We start from the raw sequence: 26,890 nt of genomic DNA on the forward strand, positions 1-26,890 counted from the left end.
TATAGTACAGTCTTTACTGGAAGATGTGATGGGTGAACTGTGGTCGTTTGTTTTGCAGCTGTGTGCTCTGCTGGAGCTGTTGCTGAGCCTTCTGCAGAGCAGCCCAGCCAAAGACCAGCTCTTCCTGCTTCTCTTTGAACCCGCGGCGGCTGACTCCTGCTATGCTCTCCTCCTCAATAACAAACACTCAGATCGACTCCGAGAACTTGTCTTTAAGGTAGGTGACAGAAGCGTCATTAAAGCCATCTCAGTGTCTTAGCATAGATCCACAGTCATCAGTGTTGATTGTAACTTAATATAGTTAGGTGTTTCTAAAAAGAAATAATGCACCATGGTGATAAGAAAGGCAAACTTTGAAATTTGCTGTTTTATATTAAATAATAAGGTGAGAAATGGATCTTATATATAAAGATAAACTAATATCAGTGTCAGACATCAGCTGATGCATGCTAGCACTGACATCAGTGAGTTTGTGAGGTTTACTTTAGCCTTGGCCTTCCTGATCTGATCCTGTGCTCTGTTTTGTCTTGGAAAACACTCATGCACATTTTTGCGTGTACATGCTGTTTGTGCATGTAGCCGCCTGCTTGTTAATATGACATTCTGAGAATTCACCAGTACTACCGAAGAGGAATATCCTACATCCGTTTCAGCACAGTTACTTTAAAAAATGTTCAGAATCATTGATTTGTGTGATTCTCTTCCGCTTCGTGCAGTTGTTTGAGCGAATGTTGCGCTGCGACCGGCTCTATGAGAAAAATAAGCAGCGACTGCGGCTGAGGGAGGCGGGTTACTCTGGTCTATCGCTGCTCTTCTCTGAACTTCACATCACTCCCACCCTGATCCGCTGTCTCCTTAACCAAGTCCTCCATACAGGTCAGAGCTTGCTTCAGTGCATTTTAAAAATTTGTGCTTTTTTTTTTTTTCTTTAGTAGGAAAACAAGTACACATATAGGAACATAAAGGATTGGCATAATGCATAACTTGGTTATTCTTTAAAAACAAAAGCACTGTGGATTATACTTTCACGCTGATAACACACTGGTGCTAAAGGCAAAAAGCATTTATATGGAGACAGGTAAAGATACTTTGGACAGATTGGTGGGGTACAGGCTGTACATTTCGGTCACTGAGGGGAAATAATGCATTAGCACTTCAATGAACCAACCAATACTGAATATACTTGGATCAATGTAAAAGCATATGTGTCTACAATCTGCAGATCAAGTGGTAAACTACAAGGACCTGATGGCTTTGGTCCAGCTCACTCACCGGGCCGGACCCAGCGTGCGACTCATCGTCTGCAAGAGGGTGAGGGAACACCTGCACTTAAACCTGCTGCACTCACACCATTCATCATATTTATTAGCAAATTAGCACACAGGAAATGACTCCTGCAATCAGTGCACAGTATCTAATCCTTTGCACAATATTTTCTGTTTCCTTTTTCTGTTTCTCTTCATACGTTATTTCCTTTTTATTTATTGAAGTGATAATAATAATGCGTCCTCAGCTTAAGCCTGGAAAATTCCAGCACTCACTGCCACTATTTTCGCCGCCTCCACACATTTAGATCAGTGCATTATACTCACATCCATGTGAAAACATCAGCAGCAGAGAGAATACAGTGATGAATGATTTAGTCTAAAATAATTATTGAACATTAGTAGATCAATAACATATGAACAGCTGAGAGGAAACAGTTATAACTTTAGTTGCCCTGCTGTTACAGGCAGTGATAAAACATGGTATATGATCTCTGTATAGCAACTACACACATTAAACAAATCTCGAGCGTTGCCTTCTTTCATCTGCAAAATCTAAGTGCATGCATTTGTGACTTCCAGCCTGGACTATTGAAACATTTTATTATCAGGTTGTCTTAAGTTCCCTGAAAAGCCTTCAGTGTGCATCTATATGCCACTATTAACGTTTGTCTACTCTCTCTTGTAGTTTTGTGTTTTGTCTCGTTTGTTTCCAGTTCGTGCTCTCTTCCTCCCCACTGCCACCAAGTGCTTGTATTCTGGGAATCATCTGATTGTTGGGGCGCTCTGTTATACTGTTGGGTCTTTACCTGAAAATTTAAGCGCTTTGAGACAACTCACCTTCTTAACTGACAATACATTAATAAAAACACTGTTATGTCTATATGTTCTGTTCCCTGAAGGAAAGGAACGACATACAATATATATTGTATGCAATATCACGGTCTGTGTGACCTGTGCTGACATATGCATGGGCCTGCCTGCACAGCCTGTCATCATGGTTACCCCTAACCATTCACCGAGCCCACATGTGCTGCAGGGGAACCTGGTGATGTCTCTCATTCCTCTCTTTCAGGGAACAGAAGGAAGTTATAGACATAATGCTCTTAGCCTTAACAGTCAGAGTGGCACTGCATTAATCATAGATACCATGGCATGGCCAAAAACTTTACAGTTGTTCAAACTGCGTTCAAACTGGAAAGTGAGTGTGTTTCCAGTCAGAGGAAAGCTTTTTGAATGTTCCCTAGAGAACCTGGGTTCTCTGGAGCACCAAGCAGGAGCGTAACCGTCTAGATGGGCCAAAATGCAGACACCCTTGTCACTTAGGGGAGTTAATTCTGGCTTGACCCCGAGACTGGTTCTGCTCAAGTTTCTTCCTATTCAAAGGGAGTTTTTTCCTTCCCCCTGTCCCCAAGCGCTTGCTCGCTCGCTGCCTTATCCTCCTTTTTTAACAGTGATTGGGTCATAATTCACAAAGGAACATAATTCCTCAATAGCTCTGGACTCTACTGATAGTAATCATAAAGTTGCAGTCAGGTAAGTGTTTAGTGAGGTAATACCAGTGAGGTGATGTTTAAAAGCCTTAATTCAAGTTCTTTCCATCTGTAACTTACAGCTTGCCTTTGAAGATTTTTGTTTTGTTTTTTGTCATCTTCAAAGTTGAATCTACTACCTCCTCTTTAGGTGTACCAGCTGCTTCAGTCCCAACAGGATGCTGCTGCTCAGATCTCAAAGCAGCAGTGTTGGCAGGACACCCTCATGCGGCTGTACCTAAGGGGTGAAGGGTCCTTGGCGCTGCGTAGCTCAGATACTGTCAGCACCTGCAGCCTGGAGCTGAGCCGGACCAGCGGCGGTAGCAACCGTCTGGAGCTGCCGTTGGAGAGGAGGGCACGGGCGGGCAGTGCCGGGCGCTTGGACCGGGTGGAGGATGACCGGATCAGCATAAGTGATACCCGCTCTGTGGACAGCCTGGAGAATGGCGACGTCATCTCGCTGTTGGATACGCCGTCTTCCTCTGCCTCCACCGAGCCGCAGCCCCACGTCAAGCCCTGGGTGGTGGGAAAATCAGGGGGCTTGATGCTGGATTTGTCCCATCTGCAGGCATATGAGGGTGGAGAGAGCGGCAGCCAGACACCTGGGAGCATGCCCAGCACACCCTCACCACTGGAAACCTCGAAGCCTTTCCCAGGGAACTCCGGGGATCGAGACGCAACTTCCTCCCTCACTGAAGACAGCTTCCTGTTTAGTGACAACATCTCGCTGGGGGAGTCTTTCAACAATGTTGAGGTGATCCTTCGAATCTTCTACACAGCTTTGCACTTGATTTAAATTGAACATGTTATGCTTTTGCTTATTTTTCAAATAAAATAAAAAAAACAAGCCCCAGAAAAAAAATCAATAAGGAATATTAAACTGGGGATCCTGTTAAGCTGCTATATCAGAGCCCAGGAATAAAAAAAATAGTTATTTTCAACAAGTCCTCAATTAGTCCATCTTTCACTATTTATTGATATTCCTACAGTCTCTGCATTCAGCATCAAGCCTATTGGCCTCTATTACATAAGAGACTTTTAAACTGGCTCAGAGATGTTGTGTTTTAATTTTAAGGCTCCAAAATCTTAAGCAAACATTACTCAATCAGGAGAAAATGGTTCCCTTTTTAGGGGCTAATGTTCAGCGGCTTTAGTGACTGTTAACCAGCACTGTGTGTGTGTGTGTGTGTGTGTGTGTGTGTGCGTGTGCGTGTGTATTCATTGTAAGGAGCTAATGGTCAGCCTGAGTAACAGTTTTAATGCCCAGATTTAATTTGTTGTTATGTCTATTCTGTCTTTTTTTTAAAAGTGTTGGCTTGGCTTTAGGATTCATTCAAATATTGAGGTACGGGAAGAGAAGATGTTAAACCGGGGGTCTTGCCACACAGTCTGGTCCAGTACATTTTGTTTGTTGCATTTTCTTCATTCTGGTGAAGAAAACACAAAAATCACAAATGCGCACATTTTTGGGGGGACATGTCCCCTGTATCCCTTTTTACATCTACATCTTTGTACAGAGTGACAGCACAAACTGTGGCTGCTTGCATCTCCTCCTAAAACTCTCTAAAACAGAATTAAAGAACTGGAGTCACGGTGCAGGAAGCGTCTGTTCCTGCAGAGGAATAGTAATGACGTAAATGCCAACAGATGGTCTCTAAGGTAAACATGCAGTAGTGATGTCAGTCGGTGGAATCTGAGTGCAAACTGTAAATGAAAACCTTCCATCAGTCATGGATCTGATTATTCGATTGAATCCAATTATCACTTGCAAGTTTTCAAAACAACTGATCTCAACCTGCAGTCCGATGGTATATGGTAGTCAGTATTCTGATGTTAATGCTAGTAAACAGCATGAGCTTCCGACTCACTGAGGGAAATGTCACTGTCACCTCAGGGTGCCCACCGCTGACTTTTATCTAGTAAGCTTTTTTCCATCACTTCAGTGTCTCACTGCAGGGAAGAGCAGAGAGAGACAACCTGTCTCTTCCCACGGCAGGATGCTGTCAGTTAGAACCTCTAATTTGACATTTTCAAAGTGGTTTATGGAAAAGGAGTCGCTGCTTAATCTTAAGCCTGTTTCACAAACCGCTACTCAGTTTACCCAGAATTCAGTGCCCAGTAGTCTTTACATATAATTAATGGCTGAAATACTTTATATATCTATGTGAAGTCCAGTCTATTCTGAACAGCATAAAATTTGGAAACTATCTAATTAATCTGCCATCAAAGGAGGGTCATAGTGAAGCTGTAGGAAGGTTGGAGTAAAGCTTGAAAACATTAAATGGTAAAATAAAAAGTACTCTTTTACATACGAAGCACAACGTTAAGGCTGCTTAATTCCTGTTCACATTACGTTCTGTTACACTCTCCATTAGATGAATAAAAGGCACTTTATTTAATCTAATCTACTGTAATTTTGTGTTCTTAATACATTTTGCTGAAGGCGAATTCTGGAAGCTTATGTGGGGATATTCATCTTTAAAGACAATTAGCGTGTCAGTAAACTACACATATATCTCTGGCTCATGTTGTGATTGTCATTTCCGCTGTGGCCTTTAGTAAACCTGTGTTTGACCCTACTGATCTAATGACAGCTCTCTCTTTCTTTGGTCTAATGTCGCCCCCTAGCGTGCAGAAGAGGAGCTGTGCAGCATGTTGCTGGAGATCATCCTGTGTGTGATGTGGCGAGGCGTCGAGGGCTCCGATGATTCAGCGTGGTTGGAGCGTGGTCAGGTCTTCTCTGCTCTCACCAAACTGGGAACTGCCAATGAGCTGCTCCTTCCTGTTGACCAAATCAAGCTCAGGTCAGCCTTCTATTTGAGTTTTAACAGTGCTGGGCAAATTCGAAGCTTAAAAAGTGTTGAATGATCTCCGTGTGCTCTCTTTCTCCTCTAGTCTGATGGAGCGTATGTTGGAGTGGGCGGTGAGCGACAACCGAGAGGCTTCAGCTGCTACGCTACCGCAGCACACCGAGAATGCAGTTCGCCTGCTTCACATGGTGCAAGACTTCCTGCAGGCAGAGGGTCTCATCAACCCAGCACTGTGGACAGAGAAGGTGCTGGAAGAGGCGGTGACATTGATGGACAGCCTCATGGTGTGGTACTCCTCTGGCTCCCAGTGGTTCCAGCTCTCCCAGGTTGGACTGAGACTGCTCCTGGGCTTCATGGCTCAGGAAGACCCAGAGGTGAACCTTTTTTGTTCAGTGCTCCATCGTCATACTGCATCGCATGCACACACAGTAATAAATAACCTTTGTCCCAGGTGTGTGCCATGGCCACCGCCAAGCTTAACGGCATCCTGCAGACCAAGGAGATTTCCAGCCAGGACGAGGCATGCTACCTGCTAGGGAAGGTGGAGGGAATTCTGCGGCGCTCCATCCAGGAGCAGACCGAGGAGATGTACTCTTTCCTGGTTCCACTGCTGCGAACGCTGCTCTCCAAAGTCCACCGCCTCCTTTACATGGAGCTGCACCTGCCTCAGCTGCCCGACACCAACGGGAGCCCCTCCTTCTTCGACGACTTCAAGCTTTACTGCAACTCACCCGAATGGCGTGTCTACCTCGATAAATATGTAGGAGATTAGAATATAGTGCTGCTGTTGCTTCAGGACAAAAATGAAAGAGTTACTCATTTTGCCCGTCTTTTGTCTGTCTTCAGATTATTCCGTACATGAAGCAGTATGAAATCGAGATGTTCAGTCAGGGCCACGAGACCATGGCTCTGTACTGGAAAGAGTGCTACGAGGCCTTCATGGTCAGCCTGCATAAGAGAGAGCGGGAGAGAGGAGAGAGCAAGATCCGCTTCCAGGTTAGCTGGCATGTTCGTGAATTGGTGATGACTTCAGAGAGCTCCTCTTTGTAAAAATAAAAATAAATCTAAAGTCTGCTGTCTCTCAGGAGCAATTTGTGGAGCCTTTCTCACGCCGTGGCCGCCAGGAGAACCTCCGCTACAACAGCATGTTGAAGCAGCAGCACAGCCAGAATAACGCCACCCTGAGGCAGTGGAAGGCAGCGCGGCGGGGTCTGGTGTGTGAGAGAGGGCCCTGGGCTGACAGGTACTGATTTCAACTCTTGTTCTTCCATAGTATGGTTCCTGTTGCTGTAAAAGGGCAGGGATAGCTCAGTAGGTAGAGTGGTGGCCCCATGATCGGAAGGTCGGGGGTTCGATTCCCCTGAACAGCTACCCTGAGGTACCCCTGAGCAAGGTACCGTCCCTACACACTGCTCCCCGGGCGCCCAGTGGCTGCCCACTGCTTCACTGAGTGAATGGGTTAAATGCAGAGAGGGATTTTCCCCACGGGGACCAATAAAGTACACTTTCTAAAAAAATAAAGTACACTTTCTAAAAACAAATGCTCTCAATATGAGCTTCAGGCTCAGAAAGACGAAATGGAAAGAATGACACTGGTATGAGGAGGGAAAAATATAAGTGCATAAATAGAATAGAATTAGATGGGTTTAAGTTTAAGTGTGATTTGGAGGTATTTAAAGTCTCCTATGTAACATTTTTAACAGGCGCCAGGATGAGATGCACTGGAGGGTATCGAGTGCTGAAAACTACTCCCGCATGAGACTGAAGCTGGTCCGTAACTACAACTTTGATGCTCACAGAGAGGCCAGTGCTCTGAGAGACAACCTGGGTGAGATAGCATTTCTTTTTCTCTCTGAAATATCTCTCTCTGTTTAGACGAGCTCCTGCCACTTGAGTCGTCTCTGTAGAGAAATGTAGGCTTGAATATTTTTGACTTTAGAGTCTCTGTTTGGCAGCAGGCGCTGCTTTAACAGAGGCATCAGTGGGTGGATGTAACGATAGGGGAAGTGTGTGTGTGTGTGTGTGTGTGTGTGTACAGTATATCATGAACACACTCATCCAACCTACTTGCGATAAACAGATTAACAGAAACAGATATGAGAAACAAGTCAGAGTCCTTCTAGAAGCAGGTCTCTTATGCAGCCATCTTTTAAATCCATGTGTTTTAAAGATATTTTGAACCTTAGCTTTGTCCCAGTGTAGTGCATGAATACATGCTTGCATAGGATTAACAGCTCAGTCCCACCAGAGCAACACAGCTGCAGCTTTGCTGTGCACATACATCACTGCAGCATCAGAGGTTTGCTTCTCAGCTGTTTTTGGGGACACGAGCAGGGCAGCAGATTCCTATTCAGCCTCCTCTGGGCCCATGTTGTCTTCTTAAACAGTGTCTCTGAATAATGTCAGATATCATCTTGGTCTTTGTCTGCCTTTGAGTAGTTCCTCTTCAGAGATGATGGATTAGTTTAAGCACCACGTGTTTTGACAGATTTGTGGAACTAAGAGTAAAAAACACTGATGTTGTTATTCTAGGGCTTAATCTTATAATAAATCCTTCCAATTTGCATTTTTGCCCAGACAAAGTATATGAACGGTTATATGGGAACCCCAAAAACAAATTGCGTACATAAACCTGTAGAGCTGAGCTAACCCAGTATGGTTTTGTCATTTGATGGCCCTTGACAGGAGAGCACAGAAGCTGATTTTTAGCAGTGCTGCGTAATATTAATTTGCCGCCTCAATTTTTAATTTCCACCCGTCTCACTTGCTTTACTCAGGTGTCCATCAGCAGCGTTTAAACCCAGAGTCTCTGCTGCTGGAGGCAGTGAAGCAAGTCAAAGTTAGCGACCTGGAAGATGACATCCTGGAGCTGCCAGAGGACGACCCTGTTGCTGCCAACAACCAGTCAGTCACCAAATAATGACTGTCGATCAACAGAACATATTCACGTGTAGATGTGCTGAGTTATTGAAAGGCTTTCTAAGCAACATCCCACTCTGGTTCCTGCAGGGTTGAAGCAGATGAGGCGGGCCAGAAGGAGAAGCTGGTGTTGTGGGAGGATTGTGAGCTGGTGACGATAGTGGACGTGGTTCCCGGCCGCCTGGAACTCACCACACAGCACATCTACTTCTATGATAGCAGCCAGGAGAAGGAGGAAGGTGAGGAAGCACAGAGAGAGAGAGAGGTGGAGGCCAAAAAGAGAGAAAGACAGAACAGACTTAATGCTCGATGTGTCATTTTTCCCCCCCAAAGGAGTGGGTCATGACTTCAAATGGCCTCTGTCGCAAATCCGAGAGGTCCACCTTAGACGTTATAACCTGCGGCGCTCAGCTCTGGAAATCTTCCTAATTGACCAAACCAACTATTTCCTCAACTTTAAAAAAGAGGTGCTGGCACACAAGTGTTATTTTCTATGAGCAGCAAGTAAATTAGTGAAAGAAAAAAGTAGGATACTAACACTGTGTTTTTATTACAGGCCAGAAACAAAGTCTACAGCCGCATGTTACTGCTGCGATCCCTCAACCTATATGAAACCCGCTCTCCTCAGGAGCTCCTCAAAGCCTCCGGACTCACACAGGTCAGGACTCAGTAACAGTATCAGCCTTCTTACACAAACTCTGCAGCTTCTAAAAGACCAAAGACCAACAGTGTCTTTTACCACTGAGGAAAAAATCATTGAAATATTAAGCTCTGTCTGCAGAGAACAAAGGGTTCTTGGGCAACATTGAGTAGAATGAGCTCACAGGATTTGTGTCTTGGTTTGGTCACAGAAATGGGTGAACCGAGAGATTTCCAACTTTGACTACTTGATGCAGCTCAACACGATTGCCGGCAGAACGTACAATAACCTGGCTCAGTACCCGGTGGTACGTTCATCACTCAGTACAATACTGTACAGCTGTGAAACCCATAAGCCTGCTTTCTTGGTTCATTTCATTTCCATTCTGACTGAATCATTTGTGGCCGTTTGTTCAGTTTCCCTGGATTCTAGCGGACTACACCTCAGAGGAGCTGGACCTTTCTGATCCTCGGGTATTCAGGGACCTGTCAAAACCAGTCGCTGTGCTTAATGAACGCAACGCAAAGGCGGTTAGAGAAAAGTACGTTTCACTCTCGTACTGAATTAACATCCAAATGTTCTGACGAGCATCTTGATCATTGAGAGCATTAACTAACACATTAAATGTGTCCGTCAGGTATGAAAGTTTTGAAGACCCAACAGGAACCATAGACAGGTTCCATTATGGCACCCACTACTCTAACGCTGCCGGCGTGATGCACTACATGATCAGGGTGGAGCCCTTCACGTCGCTGCACATCCAGCTACAGAGTGGACGGTAAATGTCTCATTATACATGATTTATTTTCCCATCCTCTTTCCTCTTGTTTATGTGCATCTATCTGTATGGCTGTAGACTCTAATCATAGCATGAAAGCCTGCAGAGCTTAATCTGTACCACCCTGACTGTACCAGGTTCGACTGTGCAGACCGTCAGTTCCACTCCATCCCAGCCACATGGCAGACCCTCATGGACAACCCCAACGACGTGAAGGAGCTCATCCCTGAGTTCTTCTACTTCCCAGAGTTCTTAGAAAACCAAAATGGTGAGATTTCACTTTTTGGTGTATGTATGCAGAAATCTTTTCAGATATTACAGCTACCACCAGTTTAAATGTAGTCCTTTTTGTGCTCTGTGTGGCTGTCATAGACAAATACGATTAGATCCTCATGCTTTGTTCTCGTTGTCTCGTTGCAGGATTTGATCTGGGTCGCCTGCAGATCTCCAAGGAAAGAGTAAATGATGTTGTTCTGCCCAAATGGGCCAAGTCCCCTGAAGACTTCATCTACAAGCACCGCAAAGCTCTGGTGAGATGCAGTTTTACTGCCACTGCTGTGTGATGTCACTCCGTAGGGATCATTCCCACAGCAGAGACTCTCACAGTGCAAGTCTGGATGCATCGCAGACTGACTGTTTCCAGACAATAGTTGAGTTAGCTGACATATCGGGATGCTTCTTAAAGCTGCTTTAAATAGATCATATAGATTAAACAGATGGTGATAATGCACCTAGAAGCACAACATTTTAAATCTAACACAACTATCAGTCATTTGAAAGCATGCAGAAGGAAGGCAGTAATAGTCAAATAGTTCCAGGTAAAAATCAAACATATGTTTCTTGTATAAGAAAGAAATGATGCAGTACTCGATTACCTGTGACTAAAACCTGTAACTGCAGATGGACACTATCTGCTTTGGAGTGTTTGGGTTGTAATCGCATTTTTTCTGTTACAGGAATCAGAGTATGTGTCAGCCCACCTCCACGAGTGGATTGATCTGATCTTTGGTTACAAACAGAGGGGCCCTGCAGCGGTGGAAGCCCTCAACGTCTTCTACTACTGCACATATGAGGGTAACGAATCCACAGCAGCCGTCAGGCTGTCACATCTCACCGTGACTGTTGCGTTTATAAGTGCAGTAATTTATTAGTATTAAGAGAATGGTCTGGGTTTGCAGGGGCGGTGGACTTGGACGCCATCACTGATGAAAAGGAGCGTAAGGCTCTGGAAGGCATGATCAGCAACTTTGGTCAGACACCCTGCCAGTTACTCAAGGTGCAGACTCACTCTGGCATCTGTTAGTGAATATCTGCTGCTCTCAGTCTGATATTTGAGTTTGTGTGTGTGTGTGTTTAGGAGCCCCATCCAGTGCGCCTGTCTCAGGAGGAAGTGGAGAAAAGGAAAGCTCAGTTGGACTCGTGTCCTACCAGCATGTTTGAGCACCTCAGTGACCTCAAGTCCTTCTTTGTTGAGGTATTAGCTCAAATAAAATAAAATACTGCAGTTTCTTTCCTAACATGTCAGATGCTGTGAGCTAAAATTTGACCAAACGTATTACCGTGTTTTTATGAAGGGCATCAGTGACAATGTGCCGCTGGTTAAGGTTGTGGTCCCAAAGAATCAGTCACATTCCTTCATCACCCAGGGGAGCCCAGACACCATGGTGAGCCATGATTTTGTACTTGGCTTTTCTGGTTTTAGAAAAGAATCAAGGAAAGGTGAAGAGGAATGACTGATCAGTGGCAGTGATGCCTTTGTGGTGTTCATGCTGTCTGCAGGTAACGGTGAGTCAGAACTGCTTGGTGGGGACCCATGGGTGGCTGCCTTATAACAAGAACATCTCCAACTACTTCACCTTCATTAAGGACCCCACAGTTTCTAACACCAAGTAAGGACACTCCACCATCATCATATGCATATCATATCATCAAAAGTCAGCATGTCTGTTTATACTATAAAGCACTTTTACTGGGTTTGACTCTGGTTCTCAATTCATTTAGAATAGATTTGCATGTCCTGCAAGGCAGTGGGCATGGTGGGCACTGTGCAGTTATCCATGGATCAGCAGGGTGTATAACACTAATGATGATGATGATGATGATGATGATGATAATAATGGAGTTTATTTGTGTATACTTTTATTTTATGTAATATAAATTATTGTATATATTTTATAATCTAATACTTTTAGCCCAGTTTCATCAGCTTGTACAGGACTCTTAAGTATAATAACAAACAACTAAATGTTGGTAATATAACATGAAATACATATTTTAATAGAATGTAACATCTGCATTTTTCTTTACCTGTAATTGGTGAAACACCATGCAACAGCAAGCAGTGAGCAAATCAAGTAACGCCCTTTATATCTAGATGGATGGATATTCTGCCTGTAGCGTGATCTCTGTCTTCTTGTCATTATCTCCTCACAGAACCCAGCGCTTCCTTTCAGGACCCTTCGCCCCCGGTGTGGAGGTAACCGCTGGATTGTTTGTGGTCTCCCATGATGGAAAGTTGCTCTTCAGTGGTGGGCACTGGGACAACAGCCTGCGGGTCACTTCACTGGTTAAGGGAAAGACTGTAGGACAGCACATCCGGCACATGGGTAAAGAAGGAAAAGTCTTCACTCGCACCGCATTGAAAACTATGATATGACAGTCCTGCCCTCACTAGGTTAGGTTTGTAAGGTCGAGGAGCAGGCATGTGATTGGATAGCTTCTAAATTGAGAGCTTCTAAGTTGTTCTAGATAGCAAGATGGTAAAAAACCTGAAAAAGTGATTATCAACCCAAAAAGAAATGTATTGCTGTATGTGATTTTTTTATTTATTTATTTTTTTGTTTTAACCTGTGCTTTTTTTTTTTTTCATCTCTCCTTCAGACATCGTGACCTGCTTGTCAACAGACCACTGTGGCATCCATCTGATCTCTGGCTCCAGAGACACAACCTGCATGGTGTGGCAGGTTCTGCAGCAGGTTCGCACAGAAACACACTTACAACACGTTATTACTCTGAATTGTCATTGCACAGTCATACGTTTTATAATCCTACAACAGAAATCGAGTACTTTCCCACATGGGTGGAAAAAGCAAGTCAAGCACAGTGAATAATTACCATATGTACAGAATAAAATGTACACAGTATGTGCAGAAATAAGAAAATAAAAGTGCAAAAATAAATCCTAATAAGGAGCTATTAACTAGAAACTGTTTGTGACTTCTTGTCTAAGTTGGATTTAGTTTTAATTCCAGTTTGAACCTAAGAATGAAAACAATTCCATGATTTCACTTTTTAACAGAAAATGCTGATTAAAAATCTTTTGGTTTGATTGTGGACTTGTCTTTATGCCAGGGTGGAGCTCCTGTTGGTCTCCATCCCAAACCTATTCAGGTGCTGTATGGACACACGGACGAGGTGGTGAGCGTCAGCATCAGCACAGAGCTGGACATGGCTGTATCTGGAGCACGGGTAAGTCTACACGCCTGACTGCTGCTGAGGGCCTGCAGCTGCTTTTCATCTCATCCTGTCTGCTCATTTAAATTCTAATACCACCGTGAGAATGTGTGAAAAGCTATTCTAATCACATGCTGAGTCAATGAGCTGGAAAAGGGTTTAGTGCTGGAATTGTGAGTCTTTGAAGACGGGCAGACCTGAAAGGTTTGAAGCCCCCCCCCCCTAAACTAAACACATGCATTACTTTGAGCTTTGTTCTCCGTTCAACAGGACGGGACAGTGATCATCCACACTGTGCGCCGGGGTCAGTACATGCGCTGCTTGCATCCACCGTGCGACAGCTCGCTGCCGCTCTCTATCCTCCACCTGGCTGTGTCCTGGGAGGGTCACATGCTGGTTCATACCTGTCTGGAGGGCAAAGCAACACTCAAGGTGTGTGCACATTTTAAGTTTTTAGGCTAACACACAATCTAAAAGGTGGGTAGGACTCTCTGCACATCTCTACGTGTCTGTTTTTTTTTGACAGTCAGAGCAGGCCAAAAAGCTATAAGCTGACTCAGACCTCTACATTTAAATAAATATAAACTAATAATTACAACACAGTGCACGTGAAACGCAGAACAAGCCACCATGGAACAGACCTAATCTGACCAGCAGACACTTAAAGATCACATTGATAACTGGGCTTAGACTAGTAAGTATGCGCACAGGTGAGCAGAAGGGAGCGTGAGAAATGCAGCGTTTCAAGGGCATATGTGCTTATATGTTGGTTTATAGTCAGACTTCTTTTAGATTAAATCTGAATTCAGATATATAAACTCCTTTGATCTGCAGTTAAAGTTTTAAATGTTCTTCTGTTCCCCCTTCTTGCCAGGATAAAAACGCCCTCCACCTGTACTCTGTAAATGGGAAGCACCTCTGCAGCGAGCCTCTGATGGAGCAGGTGACAGACATGTGTGTTTCTGGGGAGTATGTAGTCATCGGCAGCGAGCAGGGATACCTGTCCATCCGTGACCTCTACAGGTAAACTTATAGAAACAATATTGGTGATTTTGAATCAACATTAGCTGTTGGTATTTGGCTCTTCCACCAGTTGTTCTGTTTTATAAAGCCTTTCATCGAAAGCTTTGAAGAGTAGAGGCCTTTGTGCTTTAACGTTTTAACTGTTTCGGAGCATAACGAGCGACACCGTCCCAAATAAAAATTGCTCGCTGGCAGCTGCGCGTCCTATATGCATGGAAAGGTTACAGATATTAACCTCGAGCTTGTTTCTCCTCCGCAGCCTGTCTCTGTGCGGAGAGCCCATGGCCATGAGGGTGCCAGTGTGCTGCGTCTCAGCCACCAAGGAGCAGAGCCATGTGCTGGTGGGACTGGAGGACGGCAAGCTGATCATCGTGGCCGTGGGCAAGCCGGCGGAGGTAAAGAACTCGCTGCGGAACTACATCGCTCAGAGCCTTGAGGGATCGCCGCTCATGGCGTCCCCCCTACTGGCCCCGCTCCGCGCTCGTTCACCAACACGCCTGCTCCACCAACGTGACCAACTGGTGTTCAGTCCCACCTCCACCTCCCACAAACCTTAGCAAGCTCTAGTGCTGTTCATCCCCTATAACACTTTTATTGCTATAGATTTAACACACACACACACACACACACACACAAGACCTGCTGCACATATACCCCACGTTGACCTTTTAACCCACAGTCACCTGTTCTTCTCAGGGATGGCTGTCTCACACAGTCATATGGCTTCCTCACAAAACAACTACACAGGCACACAAACACATCTGAGCCACATTCCTTCAGCCACTAGAACCACAACTGTGAAATCGAAGCGACTTCTTGTGTGCACCTCATTCTGTGTTTTTGTTTCTGTTTTGTATTTTCGAATACTCGACATCTGTGCAAAACTCCATCCGATGCTGTCTACCTGAAGTGTCATTACATTCTGTGTTTTGAGTGTGCTCTACGGACTATAACAAAAAATGCTGTGAAACAGACTAATTAACGATTCTGCAAACTCAAGCCATATTTACAGTGTAGCTACAATCGAATAATCACTAATCCTGTGCCACACTGGCTTAATATGATCATGTAAATAGTGTGTTAGCACACATGTAGGAGGTTGATCCAGACAGTCCCCCTTGGAATCACTGCGCCTTCCAGTTTTTTATCTTTTCCATTCAAATTGACTCGCACCAAAGTGACTCGAGCTTTGATTTGTTTTTCTTTGTTTGCCTCACTAGTCATTTAAGCTCCAATGAACTAATCGATCACTCATGAATCATGTTACCCCCTCACCCCCCTCCCCCTGTTTCCTTTGACTTCACGCTTTTCTTTCCCCACTCTCCCCCCCCTTCCTCCGCCTCACTTCTTCCACCTCCTCCTCCACTCTTCCCAGATGCGTTCGGGCCAGATCACACGGAAGCTGTGGGGTTCCAGCAAGAGACTGACTCAGATCTCCTCGGGGGAGACGGTGTACAACACCCAGCAAGACCACAACTGACCCGTTCCCCGCCTGTCCCCCGAGCCTTTAAACCATCCCCTTCAAGCACGTCGCACATTGTCATTTCATATCCGAGCAGATTCTTTCTCCCATCACCTCCCACGGTTTTATCAGGGGGTAGGTTTTGGGGTGCAGGAGCACCACAAAGCCTGCATGCCCACATGTGCATTTGAGTGCTCTTGCTTTAGATTGTGATCGCATGGCGCTGGCGCCGTGGTTCCAATGCAGAAGTAGCGCCAGCCTCAGCAAAACCACACCACTGCCCACTTCTCGCACACGCCACAGCTGCCCTCGTCATCAGAATCTTTACTACAGTCAGCCTCATTTAACGGTTAACTAACTGTTCTCTTGTATGTATGCAGGGATGGATGGATGTGTGTTTGCACACAGTTTTGCTGTGTGCTATTTAAAAATATTGTTTCAAGTGGCCTTTTTGCTCCCCCACCCCCTCAGTTAGCCTTAGGTGCAGACACTCGGCCTGTGATCTGCAGGCCAGGACGATTCATGGTTGCCTCAAAGCTGCCACCACGCAGCCTTATGCAGTAAGACGGCTCCACCACTCACAAGACCAAACTGTCTGCATTTTTCTATCGTTTTTATATACCCGTGTGTGTGTGTGATCTTTTAGTGATGTTTTATTGGGAGTTTGGTTTATGTGTGTGTATGTCTGTGTGCGTGCGCATGCCCAGCAGCTTGGCATCTGTTCATATGCATGGCATTTTGGTTTTGAGATTAGACAAGAAATAGTGATGCAGAAGTCAGTTTTTTGTTTGTTTGTTTTTTCGTTTTTACATTTGGGGTGTAGCTGACGTTTTTTGTTGAGAAACATCAGAAAAGGTGTTTAAAGGTACTTTTTGTAGTCCCCCCTCCCCTTTCCAAAGTGTAACTAACAGTTTCACCACTAGGTGGCAGTGTTTTTACCAAACATTATAATTTTAACATTGATATTAACATGATGCACCGTTTCCTCAAGAGGCATTGCCTGGTTAAACGATAAAATAATGACTCGCTTCATCACCTCGTGGGAAAATTGGTTGATATCTCGTGTAAACAAATCCATTCACATTCTGTTGGATGCTTCAGTTAATTTTTGTTGACGGGATTTTACAAAAAGTACTTTTAATGTTTTGTCATTAGCATATCATTTAAGATCTAGTTTTGTAAATAAAAATAAAAAACACTACATTCTCAATCACAACAAGCTTTGACATGAAGACTTATCACAGCAGTGCAACGAAAAACGACTATAACGTCACGTTTCTCTGTACTTCATTGAATGTTTTTAAGTTACTTGAATCTGTTTCTATCCATAAGTGAAAGTAGCAGTTTTTTTCACACATTGTCTCATGAGTGACATATTTAAAAACTATTCTAACTGTTTAGAAATGAAGGAGAAAGTAGAAATCCTTAAGGGCTTTACGAGATGTCAGTGTTATCAGCAATACAGCTCCTTCATCGCATGCCTGTCGGTGCTTCCTTTCCTCTATTTCTGTCCAGCATGCCTCGCTCAGTCAGATCCTCTATTTTCCAGTCTTCCTATGGCTAAACTGGGACTGTAAATGGACTCCCTCTCTTCCCCTTCTGAATGCCTTTAGCTCTCATCATTGCCTCAAACCCCATCTCTCTTTTATTATTTGTGCTTCTCGCTCGTTTTCCTGTTTATTTTAAAGTGACTGATTTCAGAGTTTTCCTTGTGTGGGGCCTCAAGAATGTTTGGGTCAACTGGGACAAACATGCATGTGAATGTGATTGCATTACTCTGTAATATACCGCAGTATGAAACTGCTGTGTGATTCATAATTTTGCACCATACCTGAGCGAGTGAGTGTGCGAGTGAGAGTTTATTTTCCGTTGCCAAATGTTTTTTTTATTCCTGTCTGATTCTGTGAACTTTTGCAGCCCTGTGGGTTTGGCACTGGGCACAGAGTCGCTCTAACGGTTTTCTCTCGTTTTTTTTTTGTTTGTTTTTTTCTGATTTTTGTATTTTGTTTTATTTAAATGTCAGTTTGGTGGATTGCAAAGACCAATCTGTGTCCTCCTTTAAGAGATTTCTGTGAAAGGTGCACAAAATGTTCTATTAATGCAGTTTATTTTTCTTTTGTTTATTCACATTTTTCATTCAAAGACCACTGTTTGAGTTATTCCACGACTGCAACAGAGTGCCTTTTATCCCAGCGTGGTGTCCACATAGAGGTAGATTTCTCCTTCTCCTTCGTCCCAAACTTTGTTGTGAATCAAGTGAAAGCAGCATTCCACACATTAGTCCGTCGCAGTTGCACCGGGAACCAAGAATATGGGACTTCCAAGAAAAATCAAAGTACTATTTTGTGTCTTAGCTACATTCTCTGTAACTGTCACCAAAATGGATGTGTGTATATCTGTGATTATTTATGAATACAGTATATAATGTACAGCATGATTTTTATTTTGGCGTCGTTAAAATGTACTTTTGCACTTTCCAGGTACTAAATTGTAACAGATTGTTTTAACTTTGCTCCCTAATCTGTAAAAACTGCTTTGTATAAACAAGTGGAAAATAATCATTAAAGTCTTGTCTAAATTCAAAGGACTTTTTACTCATTTCTTAGGGAATAAACTTATAGGAAGAAGAAACGCACAGATGAGTAATATGCTGTGTTTTTATTCAAGAATGCACAATCAGCTTGTGGCAGGGAACACAAAGGTATCGTAGGAAATGATACCCGCGAGCCCGTCTCACGTTGCTTCTTTGCGATTTCTCTTACGTAGGAATCATGTACGTACAGATGGACGCTCTCTTCAGATCACAGTTGGCAGTAGTCCACCGGCTGTTGTCTGCAGTGTGGATAGGAAAAGGATCATAGTAGATTAGTCCAGCAGGATAAAGATAATCCCAGTTTTTTATTAGGTGTCTTATCAATTTTATGTGACACAGACAGTACTCTATAAAGCTTTGTTTAAAAGGTGCTTTTATGACACATGCCTCACAAAAGGAACCCTTGTCTAATATAGCACTCATTACTGAGATGAATAAGAAGATCAGGCATTTTAGTTGGCAAACTATTATTATTTTTAAGTCTCTTACAATTTGAGGCGGGAAAAGTTATAATATAGAACCACTGCCTTTCAGTGGTAGAATCCATAATTCAAACGCTGCTCAAAAAAATGAAATGAACACTCCTTAATCAAGTCAGCTAAACTTTTGGTCTGGTCAGTTCGGTAGCAGAGGGGCTTGTTAATCAGCTTCAACTGCTTGGTGTTTAACAACAGGGGCAACAATGAAACAACTGCTAAAAAAAGGAATGTTTTCACAGCTGGAGACCACTGATGTTTTTTTTACTATTTTTCACTAGTTTTGCATTTAGCTAGGCTCAGTGTCACTACAGCTAGAATTAGGTGAGACTTGGACCCTACGGAGGTTGAACAGGCAGTCCAATTCCTCCAGGATGGCCCATCAATCACGCCATTGCCGGAAGGCTTGGTGTGTCTCCCAGCACAGTCTGAAGCATGGACGAGATTTCAGGAGACAGACAGTTACTCTAGGAGGGCTGGACAGGGCAGGGGAAGGCCATTACCCCTTAAGAAAGACTGATATCTGCTCTTTTGTGAAGGAGGAATGGCATGAGCACTGTTAGAGCTACAAAATGACCTCCAGCAGGTCACTGGTGTAAATGTCTCTGTCCAAACAATCACAAACGGACTTCATGAGGGTGGTCTAATGGCCTGACGTCCTTTAGTGGACCCCGGTCACTCCTCAGCACCATGGAGCCTGATTGATATTTGCCACAAAATGCCAGAATTGGCAGATCCGCCACTGGTGCCCTGTGTTTTTCACAGATGAAACCCTGAGCACATGTGACATATGTGAAAGCGCCTGGAGAACGTTGCTGTAACATCATTCTGAATGACAAGTTTGGTGGTGGGTCGAGAGAGGCACACAGACCTCTACAGACTTGGCAAAGGCACCCTGACTGCCATTACAGATTAGGATGAAATACTTGGGTCCACTGTCAGATCTATACTGGTGCATTGGGTCCTGGATTCCTCCTGGCCTGTGATGAGAGTATGCAGGCAGTTCTGCATACTCTCACTTGCCTGACCTAAATCCGACAGAACACCGTGGGGACTTTATGTTTTCATCCATTAGATGCTGCCAGGTTGTACCTAAGGCTGTCCAGGAGCTCAGTCATACCCAGCCCCCAAATGTCATCTCATTAAGAGCATTTCCCTAGCATTGTCAGGTATGCTTACAAGCCAATACATACTACAGATTGCCGTTCTGAGGTACTGCAATTAATTACTTTGATATTTTGGTGTGGCTTTGAATTTAGCCCCCTGTAGGCTGGTAATTTTCAATTCCATGAAACGACGTGCATCCCTTCATTCCTAACACATTAACCAGTCCATATCAGTATAGATCTAATCTTATCTGATGTGTTACCAAAGTGTTGCTTTAATTTTTTTGAGCAGTGTATAAAACAGTACTGTACTTTTGCAAGCAGGCTATTAAAGCATAAAACGGCAATATCGAGGTCTAAAGTTCAATGCCATTACCTAACAACTCACACCAAATTAAGTGAGGCTGTAGCTACAACACAAAAGTGCTGTATTATGGTGGGGTCTTTATCTTACAACATAAAGAGCCTTCAAGGCAACTGTTGCTGCAATCTGGCACTATAAAAATAAAACTGAATTGAATTTAAAGCAGAGGTGTTTCAAAGTTACTCTCTGGAAAATGCTGGAATAAATTAGTAATTAGTGTGAGAGTAGCGTGGTTCTTACCTAGCTCAAACATCTCCACACAGACAGGTTTGTCAGTGTGAATGTTGGGGTGGCCTGGCATCCAGTCGCTAAAACCCCACTCTGACCCGTCCACCCATGACGCCTCTTGGTTCTGTGGAGTGCAGAATACATATGAAAGGTTAAAACAAAATGTAGTCTTAAATAACCCAATTGTTTGTAAACTGTCAATAAAAATAAAATGTTAGCATATGAGACCCTTTCTATGAAGAAAAGTATGGCTAATATGACCATATTACCACTTCACTTGTTTTAAAACATCACTTAGTCACAGGACACAACAATTGCAATACTTTAAGATAAAAGTTTGAAGGTCAATGTCTCATCAAGGTAAGAATAACACTATGAGTCCTGCTGATAAGATATCTGATGACACTCTCCTTGGCCTCCATTCATTGACACAGCTCATGACCAGACTGCTGGCATTACAGCCACTAAGAACTGGAGTAAAATTGTGGTATAAGTAAGTAGAAAACACCCTGAAAAACACACTGTTGTTTTAGCACCACATGTTTTGAGAAAACCTTATATACCTATATAGGTCGCCAATTAACATGATAAACTTGCCGTGACTGTGGCTCCCAGCCAGGTTAGCACAGGGCTCTTCTTACCACCCATGGTCACCAGGGAAATCAGATGGGAATGCAGATCACCACTGGTTACAGAAGCAAGCTCGGCATGTGGGGCAAGAGTTCTGCATTTGGCCTGTAGATTGAGAAACATTTAATTTACATCCTTTAAATGAACAGGGGATTAGCTTTTTATATGTTTTTGGAATGGTACATAGTCTAACCTGAGCATCCTTGAAGGACAGCGGTGTAGGGTTGAACTCATAGCACTTGTTGTTGATAATCTCCCCCTGACATGCCACTTTTGCTCTTTGGATGAAGCTGTAAAAGGGCTCGGTTCCCTGTCTGAAGCCTCTTTGGAGAGGCAGAAATGGTTCGGTTCCCTGTCTGAAACCATCTCTGAGTTTCATAAAGGGTTCGGTTCCCTGCCTGAAGCCATCTCTGAGTTTCATAAAGGGTTCGGTTCCCTGTCTGAAGCCTCTTTGGAGAGGCAGAAATGGTTCGGTTCCCTGTCTGAAACCATCTCTGAGTTTCATAAAGGGTTCGGTTCCCTGCCTGAAGCCATCTTGGAGTTTCATAAAGGGTTCGGTTCCCTGCCTGAAGCCATCTCTGAGTTTCATAAAGGGTTCGGTTCCCTGCCTGAAGCCATCTCTGAGTTTCATAAAGGGTTCGGTTCCCTGCCTGAAGCCATCTCTGAGTTTCAAAAAGGGTTCGGTTCCCTGCCTGAAGCCATCTCTGAGTTTCATAAAGGGTTCGGTTCCCTGCCTGAAGCCATCTCTGACTTTCATAGAGGGTTCGGTTCCCTGCCTGAAACCATCTGGGAGATGAGAAGGATTTTCCACACGGACCCAACTACCACCACTCCTTTGGACCGGAACATCAGCATCGGCTGAAAGACAAAAGACATTGGAAGTAAACAAGCTTCTAAAATCATAACGATACTCTAGAGGTGACTTAGAGGGTACATTCGCTAAGCTAAATGTGATCAAAATCATGTTAAACAGGTTATCATGTTCATTTCTTTGTTCATGATGAAAAAATACCTAACAATTTATTTTTAGTTAAACCTCAATAATGTCCTGGGACTGAATAGAAAGGCAAAGAGTCATTACAATAAAAAAAATCATCCTGAGGGGGCTCAATAGCTCTACCAAATTTGAGAGGATAATATGTTAGTTCTTGAGATGTCAGCTACTGGCTGCCCTAATAGAGGATGACCATTAACCATTAACCATTTGGATTCATTCACTGGGGAACGTGAATAAATGTGAAAAATGTAATTTGAATCCAACCAAAAGTTGTTGAGATATTTCAGTCTTGGCCAAATTGGCCTGTGTCAGTAGGATCATGTAGGTAGGAGGTAAAAGTAAGCTCTGTACCTTGTCTAAAGCCATCAGGAAGGAATTGATGGACATCACTTGATGACTTCTTCAAACCTCTAGGGGTTTTGATTGGGACAGCTTGGAGGCCTGCAAAGGATTACAGTTACACTATATAACTATAATATACATGAAGCTGCATTTGCACACCCTGCCTTCGACACTGGTGTTCGACTTGATTAACATTATAGCACTAAGCTTGCCAGTTGATGGATACATAAATGTGTGGCCTTTTAGGTCAATTATTAACTATTGTGCAATGCTGATATATAGGCCACGACCTTTCTTTAACAGTGTGATAAATCAATGATAACGGTCAAAGTCTACGTTCTGTACTTCCATTAGGGAACTACAGAATGTTTACTGTCAGTTGTTTTGCTGCCAAGCAGGGGCGGAGCGTGGGGGTGGCTTACTGGGCTTAAGCCCGGGTTGTTTTGTCAGAAGCCCGGGGTCTTTTGGAGTGTAATTTTTTCATAGTTAGATGCCTGGCTGACAACTGTATAAAACAAAAAGTACACACAATATTCGAAGCACATAGTGCACACTGTGGGAATTTACGACTGTGCGTGAATCCCCCCTGATATTGGTATGATCCGAGCTCAGTCACTAAGCGACTGAGAGAGGGGGTGGGGCAGCTGCTGCCAGCAGTGAGTGCGCTGTTGGAGAAACGGAGCCAGCCATACTAAGGAGAGCTTAAGTTTGACCAGGTACCAAAGCAAATCATTCCTACTGTACAAATAATGTAAATATGACGGTGCATCATGAAAGATTGATATCAAACTGATCACTTGACCAATATTACGTTACTCGCTCTTCAAGTGAATCAACAAATGGCGAAATGAAAAGCCGAACAAATGCTATTTTTTTAAGAGAGTCTTAGCTTACGTGTGTTTATTTCATATTTTCAGTTCTTACCCTCCCCGACTAAATCGGTTTCAGTTATGTACTGAAATATAAGAATGGACATTAGAGGGTTCTTTCAAAGAAAAAACTCAGGTAAATGTTATTTTATATATTATGCTTTGTATGTTGTTCAGTATATTTCTATGCAAAACAAGAGGGGTTTCAGTACACAGCAGGATATTCACATTTGTAACCAGATATTTACATACACTTTAGGGAGAAAACATAAAATATTTTTACTGTACAACATCAATTTAGAGTAAACTTTTGTTTTAGATAAATATTGAAATATATTTTGAATTAGTTAAATGTCAGAATAAAGAGAGAGAGAGATCTATTTTTATCACTTTCATCAAATTTAGGAGTACATATACACTAAGTTTATTGTTAATTAATAAGAAAACTCCAGACGATTGAGCTGAGCTGAAGAAGCTTCTGATAGGTTAGTAGAGTCCATGTGAGTAAAGTGGTGGCACAGCTGTGGATGCATATAAGGCAAAACACAGAGCCTGTTTCTTTGAAATGGGAAAACCAAGCGATATCAACCAAAACACCAGAAAAAGAACTGTGGACCTCCATAAGTGTGGCTCAATTTTGAATACAATTTGGTGCCATTTACAATTAAGAAATACAGATAGTTTCTCTCTTTACTCTTAAAGTTAACAAATGTGTTTTTTATATTTATCAATCAAAAAAAATAAACATTTAGTCTGATTTGATGTTGCAATTAAAAAAGTGTTTGTGTTTTGATCTGAAGAGTTTGTAAATATCTGGTTTCACCTGTATATTTGATGATTGTCAGCACACAGAGGGAGAGAGAGGAACAGAGAGGGAGATGGAGAATGAGGACAGAACAGAGATGGAACAAGAGCAGGTGAGACACACATGTTAGTCAAATGGTCGTTTGCCAAAAGTACCACCGTATCATAGGTACTCATGTATCTCGTACCTAGTGTTTCTTTTTAGGTTTGTTATTTTTCAAATTCTATATTTATTAAGTTTTGCCGGCTTGTTTGCACAACAAGGCTAAATAATTATATAAACTTTTCTCAATCTAAATAGTGTACTTTGGTAGAATTAAACAAGTGTAGTGCAGGTCTATGATGATTTTTAGTGCTACTATCATCTAGTTCTGATTGTGGTTCTGTCTTGGTTAAATCCCAAGTACTCCTGATTTTGAACTCTTGTAGTCCTGTTTTAATTCTGGATCAGTTCTGGGTCTGGTTGAATTGGGGTTTAGTCCTCATGTCTTGATACAGCCCTGACCTTGTTCTGCCTTGCTGCTTAATTAAAAAACTAGTTTAAGGTGTCCTGCACATGTGATATATATTTTTCCCTATAAGAAGACATTCTTTTTTGAACAAAACTCAAAACAGAGCCTATTAATCTTTCACTCATTTCTAACCCCCCCCCCAAAAAAAAAAAAAAAAATCCCACATGCATACTACCCTTTTGGGCTAAGCCCCGGGTGTTTCAAATGTCTGGCTCCGCCTCTGCTGCCAAGGCAAGAAACAACAGAGCCAACATTAATTATGTCAAGGACACCTCAAAATAAATAAAACATTTGACACTGACCAGCCAGGAAAGTTAATATATTGACTGAACCCTACTGATGTTTCACATAATTGTATTAGTTTTTAAAGATAATTGAAATATAGGGATGGAAGTTTGGATATCAAAATGTTTTTATATCTAGATCTGCTGTGTCGGAATTGCATGATTCTAAGATAAAATCTGTTCTGTATTTTGCACTTATTTCATGAACTCATCATAAACTGATATGTAGAGAAATAGGCCCCTCTTCCCCAAGGATTCGGGAGACTGTAACCTTCTTTATGTTGAAGATTAGGCTTAAGAAAGCGTTCTGCATTTAAACATTAGTCATTATTAATCTCGGCCTCTCTTCCACAGTGCATCTTTTGTCCTGTCTTTCTCCCATTACACCCAAGCGGTTGCGTAAAATTGCTGCCGCCACATGAGCCTCGTTCTGCAGGGGGTTTCTCCCTGTTAAAAGGGAGCTTTTCCTTCCCACCATAACGAAGTGCTTACTCAAAGGGGGTTGTTTAATTGTTGGGGTTTCTCTCTATTATTGCAGGGTCTTAACATTACAATATAAAGCACCTGAGGCAACTGTTGTTGCGACTTGGCAACAACATTTGCCTCAGAAACACATCATCTGAAAATTAGGTGAGCAGTAATGATATGAAACAAATATCTAGCCACAAATAAATAGGCAAGTTTTACTGCACCAGTGAAAGGTGAAGGCAGTGAGATCTTACCTGACAGTGCCAGGAGCAGTAGCACTAACTTGAACATCCTGTAAGGAAATTGGAAGAAAATGTTTTACTTCTTCTTCATAAGCCTATACAACCTACAAATGTATCCAGGCTCTCCTTAACGGAGTTGTTTTTAACCTCGTTTGTATCCTGCTTACCTGAGGCTGTAATGAGGAATGCTGCAGCAGTTCAGAAAGAAAAGGCCACCTATTAATATGTGTCTTTCTTGGTCATAAACCTTTTTAAAGAGATTACTGATTAATCTAATCTAAATCTCCTGTAGCTCTTTATTGACTGATATTTGATGACCTTTGCCTTCACTCTAAACTGATAAAGATTTGAACTCAGCACTAAATGTTGGCTGTCACTGTCAGCCACTGGCCTCTGACCCAAAGTTATCAAACACCTAGTTTTCCTTGACATCCTATGATACTGTATGCATTCTGTTTTCTAGGGCATGCAAGCATGTGAAGGGTGAATAGCACTTGGTTTAATCAAGGGAGCTCAATCAATATTTGTGAATGTGGACAGAGAGGTTACAACAGATGGTAAACGTGACGCTGGAGGCCACTAAAGGTTGTTTTGGGGGTGACTGAGGTATTTCACAGACCTTTGATGTTGGTGTAGAGCGCTTGTTCAACTTTGTAACCCTGTAGCCATCAGGACATGGGGTGTAGATGGTGGTTAATATTCACTTTTTATTAGCAATGATTAAAAAGCGAGTAACTTCTAACTTGATTCTTCTGAAATGCCTCAGATTTAATATCTCTCGTGAACTCGTGGTGCTTCAAAGATGATTTAAAAAACAGTTCAAAAGTTCAAGGTCATTTTTGACATCACTGCGCTTCTTCGCTGGTCAGAGTAACGCGTGAAGGATTTGACCTTTATTAGGAAACACACTGAACTTTCTAGATGTCTATACTCACACACACGGCGGGGCGGTGACTCCGTAAGCAGCCCTCCACTCGGAGACGTGCTAACTCCGCACTACCGGCTGACGCGGTAATTTAAAACGAGCGTTAGTACAGTTTGATTGGCTAGTTTACACACTCACGTAAGCGGGCACGGGGACGTTTGTTCTTAC

The 26,890-nt window shown here is 43.0% G+C and overlaps 2 protein-coding genes across 6 annotated transcripts in view; one reads left to right on the forward strand and one right to left on the reverse strand.

The window, feature by feature from the left end:
• nbeal1 (neurobeachin-like 1) overlaps window positions 1–18,466 on the forward strand; it is a 61,147-nt gene extending 42,681 nt beyond the window's left edge. For 2 of the 4 annotated variants that reach the window (XM_085264678.1, XM_085264680.1), the window contains 31 exons: window positions 59–217; window positions 717–876; window positions 1,223–1,311; window positions 2,949–3,551; window positions 5,426–5,601; window positions 5,693–5,981; window positions 6,059–6,367; window positions 6,454–6,603; window positions 6,693–6,850; window positions 7,311–7,435; window positions 8,385–8,511; window positions 8,617–8,765; window positions 8,860–8,993; window positions 9,083–9,184; window positions 9,378–9,473; window positions 9,583–9,707; window positions 9,804–9,944; window positions 10,082–10,212; window positions 10,365–10,474; window positions 10,901–11,018; window positions 11,123–11,220; window positions 11,302–11,418; window positions 11,519–11,608; window positions 11,724–11,833; window positions 12,378–12,550; window positions 12,825–12,919; window positions 13,296–13,412; window positions 13,668–13,829; window positions 14,272–14,420; window positions 14,680–14,815; window positions 15,796–18,466. In XM_085264678.1, coding sequence (XP_085120804.1) covers window positions 59–217; window positions 717–876; window positions 1,223–1,311; window positions 2,949–3,551; window positions 5,426–5,601; window positions 5,693–5,981; window positions 6,059–6,367; window positions 6,454–6,603; window positions 6,693–6,850; window positions 7,311–7,435; window positions 8,385–8,511; window positions 8,617–8,765; window positions 8,860–8,993; window positions 9,083–9,184; window positions 9,378–9,473; window positions 9,583–9,707; window positions 9,804–9,944; window positions 10,082–10,212; window positions 10,365–10,474; window positions 10,901–11,018; window positions 11,123–11,220; window positions 11,302–11,418; window positions 11,519–11,608; window positions 11,724–11,833; window positions 12,378–12,550; window positions 12,825–12,919; window positions 13,296–13,412; window positions 13,668–13,829; window positions 14,272–14,420; window positions 14,680–14,815; window positions 15,796–15,900 — 4,803 coding nt within the window. In that variant the 3' untranslated portion in view covers window positions 15,901–18,466. Of the gene's footprint in view, window positions 1–58; window positions 218–716; window positions 877–1,222; window positions 1,312–2,948; window positions 3,552–5,425; window positions 5,602–5,692; window positions 5,982–6,058; window positions 6,368–6,453; window positions 6,604–6,692; window positions 6,851–7,310; window positions 7,436–8,384; window positions 8,512–8,616; window positions 8,766–8,859; window positions 8,994–9,082; window positions 9,185–9,377; window positions 9,474–9,582; window positions 9,708–9,803; window positions 9,945–10,081; window positions 10,213–10,364; window positions 10,475–10,900; window positions 11,019–11,122; window positions 11,221–11,301; window positions 11,419–11,518; window positions 11,609–11,723; window positions 11,834–12,377; window positions 12,551–12,824; window positions 12,920–13,295; window positions 13,413–13,667; window positions 13,830–14,271; window positions 14,421–14,679 lie in introns of all 4 variants that reach the window. The other 2 variants (XM_085264677.1, XM_085264679.1) reach the window with 1 other exon arrangement.
• A 55-nt stretch (window positions 18,467–18,521) lies between these two features.
• Window positions 18,522–26,857, reverse strand: LOC146547699 (uncharacterized). Of its 2 annotated transcripts, none has more exons than XM_085264684.1 (7): window positions 26,733–26,857; window positions 25,810–25,847; window positions 22,628–22,717; window positions 21,473–22,137; window positions 21,247–21,384; window positions 20,662–20,773; window positions 18,522–18,714 (listed from the first exon to the last, which is right to left on the reverse strand). In XM_085264684.1, the coding sequence occupies exons 2-7, from the start codon at window positions 25,844–25,846 to the stop codon at window positions 18,641–18,643; spliced, it is 1,116 nt and encodes a 371-aa protein (XP_085120810.1). In that variant the 5' UTR covers window position 25,847; window positions 26,733–26,857; the 3' UTR covers window positions 18,522–18,640. The 2 variants fall into 2 exon arrangements, with proteins under 2 accessions (XP_085120810.1, XP_085120809.1); XM_085264683.1 differs by lacking the exon at window positions 26,733–26,857 and adding an exon at window positions 25,965–25,985.
• Window positions 26,858–26,890: the final 33 nt, after the last annotated feature.

This window comes from Mchenga conophoros, linkage group LG23 (genome assembly GCF_057382185.1).
Source record: "Mchenga conophoros isolate Kocher_MC1m ecotype Shallow Benthic linkage group LG23, M_conophoros_male_GT1.1, whole genome shotgun sequence".
NCBI lineage: Eukaryota > Metazoa > Chordata > Actinopteri > Cichliformes > Cichlidae > Mchenga > Mchenga conophoros.